The sequence below is a fragment of the Phalacrocorax aristotelis genome, chromosome 6 (assembly GCF_949628215.1).
Source record: "Phalacrocorax aristotelis chromosome 6, bGulAri2.1, whole genome shotgun sequence".
NCBI classification, from domain to species: Eukaryota; Metazoa; Chordata; class Aves; order Suliformes; family Phalacrocoracidae; genus Phalacrocorax; species Phalacrocorax aristotelis.
Window position 1 is genome coordinate 51,206,843 of NC_134281.1, and position 18,979 is coordinate 51,225,821.

Sequence of the window (18,979 nt, forward strand, 5' to 3'; positions counted from 1 at the left end):
TTTTCTTTCCAAATTTATTTAGTATGTTTTATGGTATTTTCAGGGTTTTTTCTGGCTCCATTGCTATTAAAGAAATATCATAGAATAATTCAGGCTGGAAGGGAACTCTGCAGGTCATCAGGTCCATTCTCACAGTAGGGCCAGCTTTACTTTCACAGAAGAAAAACAACAAAACAAACTAACAAAACAAAACAAACAAAAAAAGGAAAAGGGGGAAAAAACCCAACAAAGGACAATTACAGTAAAAAAAGTAGTTTCACCTATGTATAGTACTTGCTTTCTTTGCTCCTTAACTTAGCTTCATAGTACTTATTTTAATCATGATGATTCTATTACAAGCCTTTCCAGAAGCTAACTTTATGGCTTTGAAAAGCAAATATGCACATTTAGGGTGCTATATAAATATATTTTTTAAAGTAGTCAACAAAATCGTTCTTTAATAAAAAATAATGGAGAGTTTTTATCATGGGCAGGTTTTAACAGAAAAATTTAGGGTTTTGGAAGCCCTCCAGCAGGTAGAAACTTCATTTGGCCTCATACGAGTATAAGAAGGAGCAGGCTATGTCTGAAAGAGCTGTAATCTAAGTAGATAAGTCAGCAAAGAGGGGAAAAAAGGATGTAACAGAGGCTTGAGGGGAAGGAAGACTCAATGGGACTTGCTAAAAGCAACAAGGAAACAGACAGTGAACAGAGAAGGAGGAATAGGAAGAGCAAGTCTGAAGCACTGGTCTGAACACAGCACAGGCTGGTATCCAAAGCTGGTATGCCAAAAGTATGTGGGCAGTCAATGGGCACGCTCAATAAATTGGACATAACATGCAAATTAGTCTGAAAAAAAATAAAAATTAGACTACTTAAAAACCCCTTTTCCCTTACCAACACCAAGACTTGCATTCAAAGGTCACTTACCCACTTCAGAATTTTGGACTAATTGCTTTGCTTTGACTGCTACATGTATAAATTGAAGATAATGTATCATCTCATTTCAACTGTTGTAAGGGTACATACACTACTGTCTCTAAATCACAAGGATGTCCCAACACAGAAAATTCAATAAAGACAATTGGTAACTGTGCAACTAGCACAGGTTCCAGACAGCATGCCACAAAAACCGCACAGAACACTCTATTAAATAAGACCAGAAAGAAGTCTTGACCAGCTATTCACACAGTAAACACCATCCTTCCTGCACACTGAATGAGATAAATGGCCTTTAGAAATTACAAAAAAAAAAGAAATCAATATTCCTTCTTTCTCATGCGTGCTCTTCTACAGCACCTTTTTGCCAGATAAATTACTATAGTTGAGTTTAGGTACCCAGCTGCTTCTGTAAAAGAAGCTCCTACCTAGAGACTTTCTCATTTGCTGCAAACAGCTGTTCCCAACACACCTATGAGATTTTTATTTCATTACTCCCAAGTTGCTCAGCAAGACTAAACTCAGAACTTCAATGTTCCACCCTAGAAGTACAACAGAACTTACTAAATGTTAAGAATGGTTTTTATATTAACATGATACATTGTACAGGGGATGTATCCTCAAGTCACTCAAAGCGACTGGACTGCTTCAGTGCCTTTAAGTGGTAGAGGCAGGTTTTTAGTTATCTTTTTGCTCCCAGTACCAAAATCTCTGCATGGCTGTTCACCTCATAAGCAGAGTCGCTAGTGACCCCTAGTGTTAAGAAGTTCAGTCTCAATTTGACTGATTTATGGCAAGAAGCATGAACAGTATGATTCTTCAACACTTGTTGTTCTGACATAGCAAATGGTCACTGCCTTGTGTTGAGGTTCTTTCCACTTCAGTCTACAAACAAAAATAGTAATATCCATTTCTAAAGAAACATGTGGAAAGGAAATATAAACTTCTATGCATCCCAGTAAACTGCAGATTGACATTCCTTCTGCTTTCAAATGTTTAATATATTTTTCCTCATTTAGAAGATTAACAGTAAGTTATCTAAAGCAGACTGACAGTCATGGATTCAGGTGGACATTTATAGCCTCTTGATCAGTCATTAAGGAATTAATGACAGTGAACCACAATCCAAGCTGGCCAGCAAAGCCTGGTGTAAGGAAAGAAGTTGTAATTGTCAGGCTGCTGCAGGACTTGGCTGTCCCAGGTAGAAGGGTATAGTCCAGTGAGCCAACTGCCCAGGTGACACAGAAGTTGCTTACACCAGAAATCTGTAACTACAGAAACAAAGAGTCCTACTGTTCTACTTACAATTTTGAGTCCAGGTTCAGGAGAAAGCCCAGTTTGTCATATTCTGGAAAACAAAAGCAAGGGACACAATATCATAAAAACTGCAAGTGTCTCCTCTGCAAAGGCACCAAAACCAAAAAGCAGCAAGTCCTTATGGTACGGCAGTAATTATTTCCAACAGAAAATAGCTATATCGTAATTTCCAGGTGCTAGCAGCAATTATCACAGATTATTCCCAAATTAACATTTCTGAATCTCTGGGAAAGAAAAAAGCAAGAGAATGTGCGTGTAATCATTAATTTAGAAATCACAAAATCATAGAATGGTAGGCGTTGGAAGGGACCTCCGGAGATCATCTTGTCCAACTCCCCTGCTTGAGCAGGTACATCCAGGGCAGGGGGCACACAAACACATCCAGGTGGGATTTGAATGTCTCCAGGGAAGGGACTCCACAGCCTCCCTGGGCAGCCTGTGCCACTGCTCTGGCACCCCCACAGGAAAGATGTTTTTCCTCATATTCAGGTGGAACTTCCTGTGTTCCAGCTTGTGCCCATCGCCCCTTGGCCTGTCATTGGGCACCACTGAAAACAGTCCTGCCCCATCCTCTTGACACCCACCCTTCAGGTATTTATAAGTATTGACAAGATCCCCCCTCAGCCTTCTCTTCTCCAGGCTGAACAAACCCAGGTGTCTCAGCCTTTCCTCATAAGAGAGATAATCACTAGATATCACTAGACACCTCTCATAAGAGGGACAATCACTAGAATTAACAAAGATATTGGTAAGTCATAATAGAAACAAAGCACTACTGAAACCGCTCATGCACTGATATTTATTCCTGCTTGCAGGAGAAATCATTTTGCCAGTAATTTATATGACAAACATTCCTCCTAGGTAGGTGGTAGACCTTTGAAATTTTTCTTGATTCCTTGCCTCTTCCAACCCACAACTTTATAATCAACAGCCCTTCTTCAAGAGAAAGACATTCATGGTGGCAAAAATGCTTCAAGTTCAGGTGATGTTGTTCAGTAGGAAACTGCAAAGTCATAGTTTATGCCATAAAAAGGGAACAGCTACAGAAACAAAGTTATCACTCAGAATATTTAAGTCCTGTATAAAGTAAGCTTTGTATTCAGCATCTTTGGGTACATTGTGATCTTGTAAATCACATACTTGATATAAAAATTAAAACTATTAGAATTCACATGGGATACACAAGAAAAACTAAAAGGTGTAGCGTCCTCCTTGCATTGTTGGGTTAAGCTCAGGGGCCTCCTCACACTGAGAACCACCAGGTCTCACTACCAGACAATAAAAAAAACCCAATGCAAACAGAGCGGTAAAAGATAATCCCTCCAGAGCTTAACGATCAGGATGTATTAAGAAAAAAGTCTCATAGCCTTTTAGAAAGAGCTCAGTGGAAACAGAGAAGTTTGCTTTCCTTATGAAACACTGCCAGAATTTCTGCAGTAGTTTACCTAACAGGATCACAAGCTTTTCATGCTGTCGCTTACCGGCAGAACAGGAAAGCCTAAACATGTACCTAAGACAAGATGATTGCACCAGATAGGTCAGTATAAACTGTGCCATTGATTTCAATCCCATTAAGATCTCGAGCCAAGGGAAGAATTATGTTTGACATAACTTAGGTAACAGAAATTGCAGAACATGTGTGCACTTGGTATTGGCACATACTATCTGTTCTCTGCCAGCACCCACATGCCACCCACCATCCCCATTAGAAATGCACCTGTGCATCTCTCCTCCGCCTTCCACATACTGACAGTTGTTTCCCCCATGTGCTGCTTTCCTCATAACATTCTCCCAGTTTATTCGTCCTACAAAAAGTTATTTCCTGTCCAACGTTACCTCCTCCGCATGTAGGATCATGCAGTTTCCGTTGTGGGAAAAACAACATGCCTTCAAAAACAACACCCGTACTGAGCAAACAGTAACAGGTTTTTTTTTTATTGGTGTGTTGTTTTGTTGTTTGGGGTTTTTTTAAATCTACAGCCACTGACCAACCTGTCATCAGTCTTATCCCATTCAAGTTAACGTCCCCTTCTTCCCAACAGGAAACAGAGGAAGAAGAAATGCAATAAGAGATACATCACCTCATAACTACATCATCATCTTGGGCTTTCTACTAACTCAGCACTTTGAGCTTTGCAACCAAAGCACCAGAAAACACACACACGAAGTGCCACAGATTACATGCCTCCACTGCAACATTTCATAAGATTTACCTTCTGTTTGTCACATGCATTTCACCTTCCGTAGGTTTAAAGTGGTTACTTTTGATGTTTATTGACAATTATTAACAGAGGTATAAAGTAATCTTGCAACTATCTCGCAACAGGCACTTTCAAAAAAAAAGTATGAAGTATAACAAAACAAAATAACATTTCTTGTTTCAAGCTAGAAGCACAGCTGTGTTCTCAATTTTCAGTAGGGTGTAAATTATTCTTTCACGCTGTAACATCAAACCTTCCTCTCACTGACTGGTGAAACATGCTAACTACTGCAGGCAGAGAAATGCTGCTTTCACCAAGGACCTTCTCACTCGCTGGGACTTCTGGAAGTCACAGCGTTACTATTGGCTTGGAAATGAATCTCTATTACATGCTGCTCCCCCAAGGAAGACACTAGGAGCCCCTAAATTACAGATTGAAAGTTAGCTTCCTTTTTAGCAAAAGTCAGAATTGTTACAGACTTCCAACATCATTTAGCTGCCTCACTACGAATACAGGGGCCAAAAGGCGCTGCAACACACAACAGTGCAGCCCACATGTTGGCTGGAAGTAGTCTGGGTTCACAAAAGACAGATAAAACCCAAAAGACCTGGAGAAAGCCAAACACACATAAGCCCAGCTGCAGGAAAAGGCAATCCTTACCTGGAGTAATGTATTTTGTTTAAAACAAAATAAAACACAGACCCAGTAAATCAGAGACAAGTACAACAATCTAAAATACAGTATGGTCAGGGTGTGATGATTACAGGAGATGGACTGAGCTGATCACACAGCTCACTGCTAGCAAAAGGGGCAATCCCACTCCTCCCCTTTCCTCCCTTGAAAATACTGGCTGCAAGAGGCTGCCTCGGCACTCAGGTAACCTCTCTGTGCCCTAATCTACAGGTTGCTTTCACCTCCCATCACCTTAGTTTAAAGCCTTACTCACCAAGTTAACCAGCTGATACACAAACACATTTATCTTTTTCATGCAGTGGGATAAAGAAGTGCTAGAACATTAGAGAAAACGGAATAAAACAGCTAGAGAGAACAAGGTAGAAATACTCCAGCATCTCCACCAAGAACTAGCTTGGACCAGCTGGCCACGTTAAGTGTGGTTTGATGTTGGCCTCCACCAACGTCACCCAAATGACCCCCATTAGGGGGTCTCTGCACTGAAGCACAACACAGAGCCACGAATGGAGTGGCTCTGGAGAACTCCCTTCAGATCAAACCAGGTTGGTAGGTCTGATCCATCAGGCCACATCTGACCCACCAACCTCCAGATAACATTTATATGGCTGTGTGGAACAGGAATTATTTTTTTTTTTAGCCAAAAATTAGTAAAGGTAATAAAGAACTTACTTTGCATCCACTAGAAGAACATAATGGAAGAACCTGAACAAGGCTTTACATTCTCAGCCCAGAAGAGACTGAAAGACCCATGAGGGATAAAAGCAAGAGTATTAAAAGAGAGCAAGGCAATCTAAGGACCACACTCACTTGTGCTAGGAACCTACAGATCCCAGCTGACAATGTGGTACAGTAGTGTACAGAAGCACAGAAAAGAATGAATGCAGGAAATGAAGTTTCATCATGCCCCAAAAGAACAAGAGGTCTTCTTAGGTCAGAAATAAAATGCATTTCTCCTTTTCCAGGAAGATCGGAATTGAATAAGAATCTAATAACTGACAACAATTTCACAATAAAGCATGTAATTAGGATTATACGAACAGAAGTACAGCCAAGCATAGCAATTTCTATAAATGATGCAAATCCTGTGCCAAATTCAACGCTGGCATTAGCATGGAAATTTCTCCCAAGTATCCAACAGAAATCCAGCTACCAGGCAGCAAGTGAGAAACGTGTTGTCTAATGTCTGTAAACTCTACACAGACCACCCAAAAAGCCATAAAGCACAGTGTACAATATCTATCAAGTTTTCAAATTGCATTTTGCATCTGTAGCCAATATAGCCATATACGAGCAAAATCTTCCCCTTATGCTACTAATCTGAAATCAACAGTCCAGGAATTAACTTGGCACACTGGTTTTATCCTTACAAACTATCCATCACTGATTTCAATGATGACTCGAGTACTATTCCTTTAGCAGTTAGCTACTTAGAAGCACAGTACAAATAATTTTGCCCACAGAAATGGAAAATTATTTTAAACCTATTTTAAAAGATGGGCTATATACAGTTCTAGTTCTCTGTGTTTAACTGGTAATTCCAAGTACAGGAGGGAAGGCAGAAGGTTCCATTTTAGCTATTTTATTCAAAATGTTTGTTTGTCAGAGAACTCAGTATGACACTCAAGAGACAGAAGTCCTATCAAGAAAGCTCAGACCACCCCGATACACTTCATCCTGCCCAGTACCATTTTGTCTGCAGAACAGAGGCTCCAACTGACCTAAGCGTTGGTCCCTGTTCACATGCAAGTTCTACATCTGTGGCAAAGGCCAGGTAAAATTACTTACGCTGCAATGCAAAAAGGTCAAACACCTCACATTCACCTTGGACTAAGAAAACACATATGGACAGTTATAGAAGTTTGGCTGATGTAAAGCAGTTCTGCTAGAACTCAAAGAGACAAGAAAGAATTAATGAAAAAAGTCATGTGCAATGGATCACCTGAAAAGGACAAAAGAAAAGTTTTCTTCCAGGGTTAAAAAAATACCACTCAGGATTACTGAGCAACAATGAAAGTACTGGACAAACAAGGACTTAATGCTGAATCCTTTCCTCAGGATTTTCACTTTAAGCTCTTCAGTGATAGAACTTACTGTTGAAAGCATTTTTCTCCTGAGGCTATTTAAATAACAGGGGGTGGAAGATTGCAAAGCCAGGTTCAGAAGGGGTAGAGCTACAGCCACCTGGGCTTCTCAGCCCTGTCCTGCATGGACTACATGCATGTCTATGTTCCAGTTTCCTCCTCACCCCCATTTACTCTTTTGCATACAAGTTGAACAGCCTTTTTCTCCAGGTTGTCAAAGTGTCATCAGGGAGAACCCTGAGTATACTGGTAAGACAAAGCCCAGTCCTTGGTGCTTCTCCCTGCTCTGTAAAAATACAGAGAAGCAGAACTGACACCTGTAAAAGTCACTGCTTAGCCCTCGCAGCTGAGTACTAGAAGCATGCCTCGCCAATCTAAGTCAGCGTAGAACTATGCGCCCATTTGACATTTCTACCATGTGTGTAAAAAAAGTAATTCTTCAACAACTTTTAATGTAGCCTCACTTATGCTTCCTTTTTTTTCCTGGGGAGCACTAGAACTTCCTTAACAATACTACTCCTTCACCAAAACTTGGAATTTCACATCTATTAAAAATGTTTATAGACTGTGCAAACTGATCTAATGACACCAGCCCTGCTGCACCAAGCTCAATATTCATTTTCCAGATACTGCACCTGATGAAAACAGCCATATTTGATGGACATGGATATACCAAGCAGTATCAGCACAATTGTAATACAAACCTGTGAGTTCAAAGTGGCGAAGGGAGAAATCTGTCTCCAGTCAAACTCCTGCATGCCCTGGTGATACCTAAAATCATGAGGATGCTACTTATTGTTTCAGGTTTAGCAGCAAAAGGACTTTATTTCCAGCTCTATACCTTCAAGGTGGGTCATCTGTCCCCTGCCCAGTTCCTCAATGGGGCTTCCAAAGACATCTGGCCCAAGGAAAGGAAAGCAATATACCAGAAGGGTCTCCTTCATTAGATACTGCAACTACATTATTCATCCCCCAGGCACAGAAAGAACAAATAAGTAATCTCTTGCTGATAGTGCTGTATAGGTCATCCATCAGGAAGGTCTTTTGCCTGCTTATCTTACCTCCAAAATAGCTATAGTAAAACAAAAGAGGTTGTTTGAGCATATTATATTTTAAAAAGCCCTGATTACCTTAACATAGACTATATAACTCCTTACAATTTTTTTTTCCTACTAAAACTACAGCAACCTTCAACAGTAGAAAGGCAACTAGCTGCTTTAATCTGAAAGAAAGTCGTATGAAAGATTCCACTAGGAAGATGAAAAATTTCCTATGAACTGCATATGCCCTTTTTCTTTTCCCAGGGAGTCATCTCTCTAAAGCCAGGCTGCACCTTTTGTTAAATAAACAGTTGTTTCATTTACTACCACATATCCAGTTGGCTAATGGAGTTAATGCTGCCCTACTGAATCTTTCAACATATTCTTTACCTTAGAAATTGTATCGTATTTCCTAATAAAAGTCATGAACAATATTATCAAAACAGTAAACTATATTGGCTTTTAGTGACTTACAGGATGTACTGACTTGATGCAGAGAGATGCCACATGATAGAGATGATAGAGAAAAATCCCATTTAAATAGTTTTATTTCAGGGGATTCTTTACACCACATCTTGGCATTTGCACCTCAACTCATTCACAGCTGTATTTTCAACTGGAGGAGTAGAGCATTAATAAGACAACAGGTGATGATACTGAACATACTGGCAAAGTCACATAAGGACTATGCAACCGATACATGACAGTCATTGGCAAAGATTCAAGCAGCTCCCACAGTCTACAGCTCAAAGAAACAGAAAATTAATTAAAACTTCATTAATAAAAAATGAAAACGGAAAAGCATTTTTGCAGAATAAAGCCACTAAAACCAGCAGAAAAAATAAGCTTTCCATTTATTTTCTACTTTACAGGAATGCAGAAAAATGCAGCATAAGTTCACCTCTCCTTTCCCATCACTACCATGTAGTGTTATGACAGTCAGAAATGCAATTGGGGGGGGGGGGGGGGGGGGACGGGGGACCCCAACTCAAAAAAACCCAACACACTGAAACCACATCAGCTCCAAACATAAATAAAATTTTTTCTCTGAACATCTACCACAGCTTCACAAATCCTATTAATTAACATAATACCTAAATTAATTACCACTAATCTAGAAATCTGGGAAAGACCAGAGTTGTCAAAGTGGCCACTCATACTACCAGATTCTCATCGAGAAAGCCAAAGAACAGCAAGCATCTTCTGCAAGTCACCAATGTTTTTCTCTCATGCTGTTGGTATTCTACCAATTTGATACCTGACAGTTTCGGCTGTATTCCTATACCTGGCCTCCATCCATACCACTCTCCCTCCAAAACATAGGAACATACCCACCAAATTCACTCTGGAGGGCTATTTAGGAGAACAGACGCAGGGCTCTTCTCATCCTTCACAAAATGGTTATCTGAGCATCTTCAGCAGCTGAAGGAAACTTTCCTTCATAGTTCTCACAGCTTCTCCCAAGATGGTTAAGGACTTTAACATAAGGAATTACTAAAAGCAAACTCCTAAATAAGCACGGATTTAAACTCTCAGATGATTACTCCACTAACATTGTGAACTCAGCATCTGGAAGCATAGTCTTACATGTGGGCTTTCACAAGCACACGAGCTGCCGCAGACATGCTACTCTATACCAAATTTTAAAAGCACCATTTTCTTTGCATAAACCTTATCAAAGGTTCAGGTGACTTAAGTATTAACTTGAAAAGAAAAAAGCAACAACAAACTTAAAATAGTCAAATAGTTTGAGTAAGACCAAATAACACTTGGTTGCTCGAGATATTAGAACTCTTGTCTTTTAAGCCTGCAGTGAGAACAACTGCTATACAACTGGCGGCCAGCACTGCAATCAAACACGTCTAAGAGTGTAAGCCTACAGCCATAAGGTATTCGAACCTCAGTATTTCCAGCAAGCACATTAGCAGATGGGAACGCAACCGCACATTCAATGCGCTCCTATCCTAATGAGGCTTAGAGAAGAAAAAATTAACTTGCTCTCAGACTCAGGAGGTAAGAAGTCTTAAACAAAAATAGCAGGGGTATAAATCTGACTTTCAAGGTCCAATATTTGATTTGGTAGCAACAAAGTAAAACAAAACAACTAGAGAGGGAAGAAAAGGGGGAAAAAAAGAAGTACTAGCTGTCTGTGGCAAGCAAATGAAATCTAGGTCTCCTCAAACACCCTGGGTCCTGCTTAATGTTACCCAAGTTCAGAGCATGGCACTCTCATTTCAGAAATGGTTTCAGCTGAAACACTGGCCTAGACATCACATCAAACATCTACCTTTGCCGCTCAAACTGTCTTTCAAGAGAAGGGGGCAGCTGTGATGAGAATCACAATAATATCTGGACTTACGAAGGCTGCACCACAGCGTGAACCTCAGACAGTTTGGTCTCACTCCAAGCATATTTATTTGATTCTTGTGTCCTCTAGGCTAATAATCTTCTATGAAGCAGTACTTTAAGGCTCCATAGCCAGATGATCTTCTGAACACTCAGTTCATCAAGTTCATCCAGAATAACCTAGAGTATCATTAATCTGAGATGCATAAGGACTGATTTCCAGCCTCCCTGAAAACAGAGATTTGCATGCAGGGCAAAGAGTTAAGGGGAAAACCAAGATAAGGACAAACAGGCAATTCAAATAATATATAGAAGCAGCAACAAGACATTGCTCTTCACACAGCATGACTAACAGTTACAAAAGAGCAATTCTAAGAAGCCATTTAATATGAAAATATAAGTCAGTGAGTACTAGTTTTAAGGAGCATGAAATCTTAACAGGGAGACTATTATTCACAGCTGTTTAATTCTGACTAATAAAGGAAAAGGTATATGTATTTTTATGTTTCAAAGTATGTAACTTGAGTCCCTTCTTACCCCAACCTGAAACATCACCTACTAGGAATGGCTGGGCCTGGAGCTGCCATTGTTTCTTGGGGTTCTTTCTGGGCTCTGTCTTTTCCTGGGTCTGCAGCAAGGTGAGATGGGATGGACAGCGGAAGCACAATAGCCACAGTTTTTCTCTCTCTCCTTCCTGTTCAACAAGGAAAGCTATCCCTCAGTTGGACAGACATCACACATCTTGACATCTTATTACACATATCAGTTCAGAGCAAGTTAAAGTTTGTAGCACAGTCAATGCAAAGTACTTAAATACAAAAACAATAAACATAGCACTCTCTTGGACATTTCTGAGTCTCCCTTCTCAATTTTTTCTTCATATTTCTTCAATGAAAAATTCAATCTTGTTGCAGTGGAAGAGTTTACAAAAGATCAAATTTTACTGTCTTACTCCTAACCAATCCAAGCTTGGGTTGCAGTATATAAGCAGAACAAAGACCAGTGCTTTTAAGACAGACCCAGACAGTCTGTTGGCTTACATTGGCTTGTCTCCCATCCTCCATATTAACAGAACTCCAAAAGATACAGAACTGAAATATTTTTCATAATTAAGTTTAGCACCCTATTGGTAGTATCGTAACACAACATTTATGACTAACTCCATAGATACCCTGCACTGGAAGCTATCCACAGTGTTAACTGTTTTCACATCACTTAGAAACCAAAATAATATTAGGAAAAACAACCACCCATAATAGGTAGTATTTAAAAATTTTACTCCAGGACAAATTTTGGTCTTAGCTGTACCAACATCAATCCAGCATAACACCAGTGTAGATATGCTGATTCAGACATACTCAGCTGTAATAAAAATATTTCCCTGAATTTTTCTCACAGATTTCGTACCTCAAACCTTTACAGCTTCCTCCCTACTTCTGCAGGCTAAAGAAACCATCACCCAATACAGGAGGCAGCAGGCAACAACACACCTTGGTTACAACTGATATTAATTAGTAGAAGGGAGTTTATAGAGGGTCTCTTCCCCCATAAATACAACTATCTATCCGCTCTGCACTCAGCACTCTAGAGATACTCCCACATCAGACCATGCACCCACAATAGATCCATTTCTAGAGAGAAGTTTTAGAGAAGATGCAGGGAGAGAACAAAGCATTTGGGGTGCTGTAAACAAAGCAAGTTACTACCGCTAGCTCAGGGGTTAGTAAATTGGAAATCTGTGTTCAAGCTTTGCTGTTAGTGTCAGGCAGCAGGCTCTCTTTCAAACTGTGCAGGCAGAAGACAGGTGCTATGTTGGAAGGCAGCATGTTCCCCCTATCAACCTAAGAGGAAAGGCTAGTAAGGAAGATAAAATACAAAACCTTCACTTGGATTGTTTTTCTTTTCTGCAAGACAGTAAATACCCCCATCTTTTAAGTATTATGGGGTTTTAAGTCATAAGAGTAATTCTTAGCCTTTCCCTTGCACTTCATATATTGTTACACATATATTGTAAAACTGAATTTCATCTAGTATCATGCTCACTATGGTGTGCCTTGGCTACAGCTCGCATATTACACATAGCCAAGTGGATAGTTACAGGTTTCATGAAGTGCCTCCAACACAAAAGAATTTTTGATTTCTGGTTCAGAATGTCGTGCTCAGGTTCCAAAGGAAATTAGATTGGGCAGGATTTGCCCTGGGGTTCGATAATGCTGGTCAATCTCCACCCAAAAAAGGTTTCTAGCCCTATTTGTTTAGCTATGACTCTTTCACCTTCTCCTTCCTGGAAGCATTCCTGATGGTTTCCCCCAAATAACTCAACTGTTTGTTTAGCTGAGACACTCTCCTAGTAGCATGAAACAGTTTTTCTTCAGCTGGTGGGCGACATCATCTTAAGGCCTTTCACATGAGAAAAGAAACACAAACCGCATCACTAACGCATGTAACATGTCCGGGTCATCTGCCTTGCTGGGTAATGGAAGGGGTCCCACATGATAATCCTTGTGTCGCACTAAGAACAACTACACTTGCGAAAGGACCTATTTACCCACTTTGGCTAGACGATTGATTCCCACAAGTCTGAATGACCTGCCTCCCAACATGGCTACCATGTCCAATTAAGTAGAAGCCTTGTCATGAGGTGGGAGATAGAGAAGAAGGCAATGTTGTACCTGAGCCTATTGTATGTCCAACGGAGTCAAAGGAAAGAACCACTGAATCTGTAACACAAGAGTACAAGTTCATTTTCCCCTTTTTCTTAGCACCATTTCTTGCTGTAACATTTTCTTGTTATTTTGCTTAAATAACTCCTTATGCTCCCTTCCACCAGGGAGCAGAACAACTTCTTCACCAGCCAGACAAAAATAAGAGGTATCTAGCAAAGGCAGAACGCTGGCACATACAACAAATCACAATGTCATTACCCAACAAAGTAGCTACCAATTTATTGAAAATAATTTCATTTTATGCCTAATAAGCTTGGTTGACCTTACCAAAACTGCATCATATGCTTTTGACTGCTAGACTGGAAAGCTTTTTCTTATCAAATATATTATCAACATTTTGTCCCCACGTAGGTGACTCCCCTGTTACAATCAGCTCTTCCTTGACACTGTTTGCTAAGCCAAGTATTTTGTGCTTCTTGCAGTTCTCGCCATGTTTTCCACATCTTTACTCACACTAGTGGCTCCCCAGCTGAATGCATTTCAATTTATCAGTACCCTTCACCTTTGCACTACATGCAGCACACGTGCCAAGTATCAAGAAAAGATAACCTCTCTATATGATGCCCTTTTATTTTGCCATCTGGGAATCACAACAGTGCTTTTATCCATGATTGCAATGACAACTCTTGCTCACCAATTAATGCCTGATACTTCTAGTCACTGTTTCATACAATAGGGCAAGCTTTGCTTCAATTGTGGTTTACAGTTGCTAGTTTTTATACATGCAACTTGACATTTGGCCATGTAGAAACCCATATTGCCTGCTTGCACTTAGCTCACCGCATGATCCAGACCCCTTTAGTACTCATTAATTTTCCTCACATACCACTCTCCCAGTCTAGAACCTGTTTGCAAAATTTATCAGTAATAATTTGGTATTCTGTTCCAAGTGGAGCTGCAATATGGTACCCATGCTCAATGGTGGTGGTTTTTTTTCCAGCTTTACTCTTACTTAAGACAAACCAACTACCTATTTTGGTAGTAAGCCTTCTGGTTTGCCATCCACTTTGATGCCAATCCCAATGGAAAAAGAAAGTCTACTGAATTCTATGCCACCACCAGTGGAGCAGAATTGGGCCCAGAACTTAAAGACAACTTGTCAATGGGGAAAACACAGCAAAGAACAAACCACCATGATGATTAATAATTTTATGGAATGAGAAGATTTAAACTGACACAGCAATAGCAGAACTGCCTTTCACCTTCAGCTGAATGAATAGGTTGAATCCCTTAAAGTTTCTTTTTGTAACTTAGGCCTCAGGTGTGACCAGCTGAAAAGAGGTTAAACTCCTGCTGCACCACCCTTCATTTGGCCAGGCTACAGTCACAGACATTGACAATTACCACATTTCAGCTGACAATAACTTGACATAGGACCAAGCCCTTGGCTTTTCTATACTGTACACCATCCTCAGGCTTATTTTCCAGTTCTTACAAATTCAATAAGAGAGTGCTAATTTTAAAAATAAACATAGTAAAACTTTTCATTTAACTGGACTTAAAACAATTTTAAAAAGCAGGTCTGTGCTGTCCCAAATCCAACATTATGGCCGTAACATTAAAAAAAATAAAAAAGAAAGATATTACTAGTCTCAAAACTTATTCCAATAAAAATAAAAACCCATCTGGACTTAACAACTGTATTTCCTCTTTTGGGAATAAAATTCAGACATCTTGATATTATTCTAAATAGCAAGAAGTTTAATTCATTTTAACTGCATTAAATTCATCTGCCATAAATTAATTCTGAAGTATCTCTGTGGGGTTCTACTTTTAAAAAACTGTTGAGATCTTTATCAACATAAAGAATTGCTTTGTAGTTAATGCCAAATTTAAATGTTGTTCATTTTCCTACAATATATTTTGCATTCAAACACTGTGCATGAAATATTAGGAGTTGTCTAAGAATGGCTGAAAAGCATTGCAAGCACCAAATTAATACCATTATTGCAGACCACAAAAATAGTATAATGTTTCATTCCCTTAACTGAGAACATTATCTTCCTCGTATAAACAAAAAAATTACAAGCAGAGTAAGCATGTAAGCTCCCTTTTCCAATCCGGCCCTCTATGTGGCTATTAGTTTCACAGTTTCAACATCAAATTCACTGTGAATAACCTGTAGTCAATTCCCCCTCTGCCCCTGCAAGTAATTTCACAAGCCATGGATCTTTATTAAAACAATGTGTTTATTTCTGGCATTAACACTTCAAAAGGGAAGAAGCTATAAACTTAAAGACAGCTGAGAAGATAATCATATATCACCTTTCTTCCACCCAAACAGCTACCCACATTCAGCCAAATTCAGAGCTACAGGTTATTTTTGTCAGAAGTTGATGGAGATAAGCATTTCTTTGAGGCAAGGCAGATTTATTTGCAAATACACCAAGTCCTGCTTCCACAAACATAAGAAAATTTTCTAGCTTCAAATCTCTTCTAGTCATTGCTCAGTTCAAAACCCTCCCAGCTTTCTAGACTTTTTTTTGTAGAGAAAGTGTCTGCTCAGTCTGTGCCCAGTGCCTCCCCCCAAACCCCTGAGTCTGCTCAGTCTTTCAAAAGTAATCTTCGAGGGCTCTATCTTTCAAAACTTAATAAGACGCGAAGTAAAACATACCCACTTACATAGCCCCTTGCTTTAGGGTGCCAAGAAGTGTTTATGTCTGAAGGAGCAGACCCTAACCTTTCAGCCACCTACTTCCATAAAACAGCTGAAATGTTTTTTTTCCTGCCTTCTTAACTGAAGAGCAGCCTTTATATGCCTAAATCATGAAACCTGACACTCAATAACTTGCCAATACGTACAGCTTAAGGCTGCACACACCACAATGCCAGCCTTTTACATCTGTTTTCATGTTAGCTACAACCATTTTTTTCAGTGGCTACAGCAGTTTAAAAAAGAAAAAAACCCACAAGATACAGCAAAATCCAAATGCAATTCTGGACCTGATCCAATCCATCAGAAGAAGCAGACAGCAGAAACACTCACTTATTTAGAAGCACTCACTGCCAGGAATAACAATGCCTGAGACCTCACCAGCCAGGCTGCAAAGTTGCTTTGGGTCTCTCTGTGTCAACTTTGGGTCAAAGTTGCATTGGGACCTATGCTCTGGGTCATTTCCCCCTCCCACCCACCATCCAACTAGAAGATCAAAATTTGGACTAACACGCGAATCTGCTCCATCATCACCCAGAAAACAGTGCTGTCCAGGGCTACCTGAATGTGCTTCATCACAGCTGTTTTGGAGTGTGGAGGAGTGCTCTGTGAGACCCCTCTTCCAGGACAGCTCACTGCTATGGAACACACACAAGGATCCCACTTGGTTCAGGAACCAAGAGGCCCAAGATAGATTGTGCACAGAGACTCAATGCTGCTCTGGGAACAAATTTAAACTCTGTTCTAACGATGCTCCATACCGGACACTGACCTTCGCTTGAACTGGATTCGCACAGTTCTGTCCTGAAGTAAAAAATCCTGCAAATCGGAGGTGGCTACATTTGTTGCTGCACTTATCTATAAGCCACCCAGGGATGAGGACTGATTACATTTCAAGGCAAGGGATGCACTTCAAGTGTTGCTGAGCCCTTATCTCTTCACACACACACACCCCTTCCCACTCCAGTGTTCCCCATCTTAGGTCTCCCACAAATCCTTTCTCCTGTTTGTTTTGTTAACCACGAGCTTTTTCAGGGCCCGGATAACTCTGCACCACACTCCCCTGTCCCCAACACAGACAAATTAAATTACTCATCTTGTTGCATATATTATGTGTCGAGATATATTGTCTCTCTCGAGATGCGTGGAAATAGCTCTTAAAACCAGATTGTGTCAAGTTCCTGAAATCATGTAAGAGCAAATACATGGACCAACTTCCAATGCAAATACTGTCCTTGCTTTGATTTCATCAGTGATAAAAATGCAATATACAAACTGAAAACAAGAAGTGGTAACAAAGAATGAAAACAGCAAATACAATCCACATTTAATCAAAAACTGTATATGACCTGTATGTTTATCTAAGTGCTGTTTCAGAATTTCAGTTAAGACTTTTACACTAAGTCCCTCTGAGAAGTCACTAACTTTCTTTGCTTTTTACAGGTTCTCCCTGCAAGGATTTGCACGTGTTCACTCACCCTATTGAAAAAGAAGCTGATCTAATAACTTCTCTTATCCTTTTTCTCTTTTTTTTATTTTTAAGAAAAAAAAAAGCACACACCACCCCAGACTTTAGCAATAAACTAACTTCCCCAGGAAAGAAAAAAAAAAAAATCAGTAAAAAATTATTGTGTGCAGCTTTGGAAGTGGTCCTGAGAAACCACAAACCATCAGTCCCACAGGAGTTATAAGAGTTTAATAATAAAGGCTTAACACAGCCTCAATACCATACACCATTACAGTAATATGCTCCACAGACCAAGCCAAACAGGGAATACAATAATATATCGCAACATAAGGCTATAATTTGGCACATCCTTACACAGAGACTCAAGCTCTGAGGTCTGCATTGCTTTCTTGTATGCAATGATCACCATGAAGTTTCTCATTCCATACTCCTGCTCTCCAGATACTCCAACAGACTCCTACAGAACAGCAACCTATATTTAATAACATTTAATGTAATTTCTACCTCCAGAGCTTGATCAGAGACCATATATCCTGCAGAGCTCCATGACCTGGACTGGGGATGGCAACTGCAATAACAACATTAAAACAGTAATATTTTCATTCAGAGTCAGAATGAAAAGAAAGATTTTAGGTGCTGCTTTTTTACTGCAGAATTAGGGGACCGTCCATAAAGAAAAGGGTCTGTCGTTCAGCTGTCTCCCTTTTTCAGCTGAGTACTGAAATGGATAGGATCAAACACCCCAACAGCCATTAGATTTTATTTTCTGAGATCTCAATATTCTATAACATGGCATATACCAGAGAAGGAACACTTAATGCACAAACTCCTCATCATTTTGGAACAAAAAGGCCAGTACTAGCAAAAACTATTCCTGTGTTTCATCTAGTCAGAAAACAAACCTTGCAAAAGCAATGTCACTCTCAGAAAACATGCTACTGTCAAGATTCATTTGGCAGTAAGATCTGTCTTGGACCATCCCCTGCCCCAAAGGAAAAATATTTGGAAACACACACACTCTTTATCATGACTACACAACATTCTGGATAATTCTTATATCCAAGGAATTGAAGGGAACTAAATAATTTCAGTTCTATTTCATAGAGATCTCGCTTAGATGCCTAAAGCACGAACACCCTTCCTCAGATTTGGTAAAACATAAGAACAGCTGCCTGCACTTATAAATTACATGACAGGGCAACCTGCACTTCCTAATGCTTTGTTTTATTTGTTGAATACAGATTTAGGGAAGGGCTAAGTAATTTATTCAGTCTAACGATAAATGCCTAGTTTGTTAAGTATCCTACTTTTGCATTAACATTGTGTTCCCCCCTACTGCTTGGTTTATTCCACTTTATTAAGCTCTTTTTTCCGCAGTACAACTGATTTTCCTGCTTCTCCACCTTTTTCTGAACACAGTGAGATAGCTCTGTGTTAAGAGCACTGGTCACTACAAGAACATCTTCTGTACCACAGCTTCAAGGATGCTCCGGGTTACTCACATTCTTTATTCAAAACTCAAGGCATTAATTATGA

The 18,979-nt window shown here is 39.8% G+C and overlaps 1 protein-coding gene across 9 annotated transcripts in view; it reads right to left on the reverse strand.

The window, feature by feature from the left end:
- The window catches only part of ST3GAL3 (ST3 beta-galactoside alpha-2,3-sialyltransferase 3), a 189,141-nt gene that overhangs the window by 138,257 nt on the left and 31,905 nt on the right, over nucleotides 1-18,979 (reverse strand). For 3 of the 9 annotated variants that reach the window (XM_075097843.1, XM_075097840.1, XM_075097847.1), the window contains 3 exons: nucleotides 13,269-13,316; nucleotides 11,156-11,290; nucleotides 2,224-2,266 (listed from right to left, as the gene is read on the reverse strand). The exons of 1 other annotated variant lie outside the window; for it this stretch is intronic. In XM_075097843.1, coding sequence (XP_074953944.1) covers nucleotides 2,224-2,266; nucleotides 11,156-11,290; nucleotides 13,269-13,316 — 226 coding nt within the window. Of the gene's footprint in view, nucleotides 1-2,223; nucleotides 2,267-11,151; nucleotides 11,308-13,268; nucleotides 13,317-18,979 lie in introns of all 9 variants that reach the window. 5 more of the 9 variants (XM_075097841.1, XM_075097839.1, XM_075097845.1 and 2 more) reach the window with 3 other exon arrangements.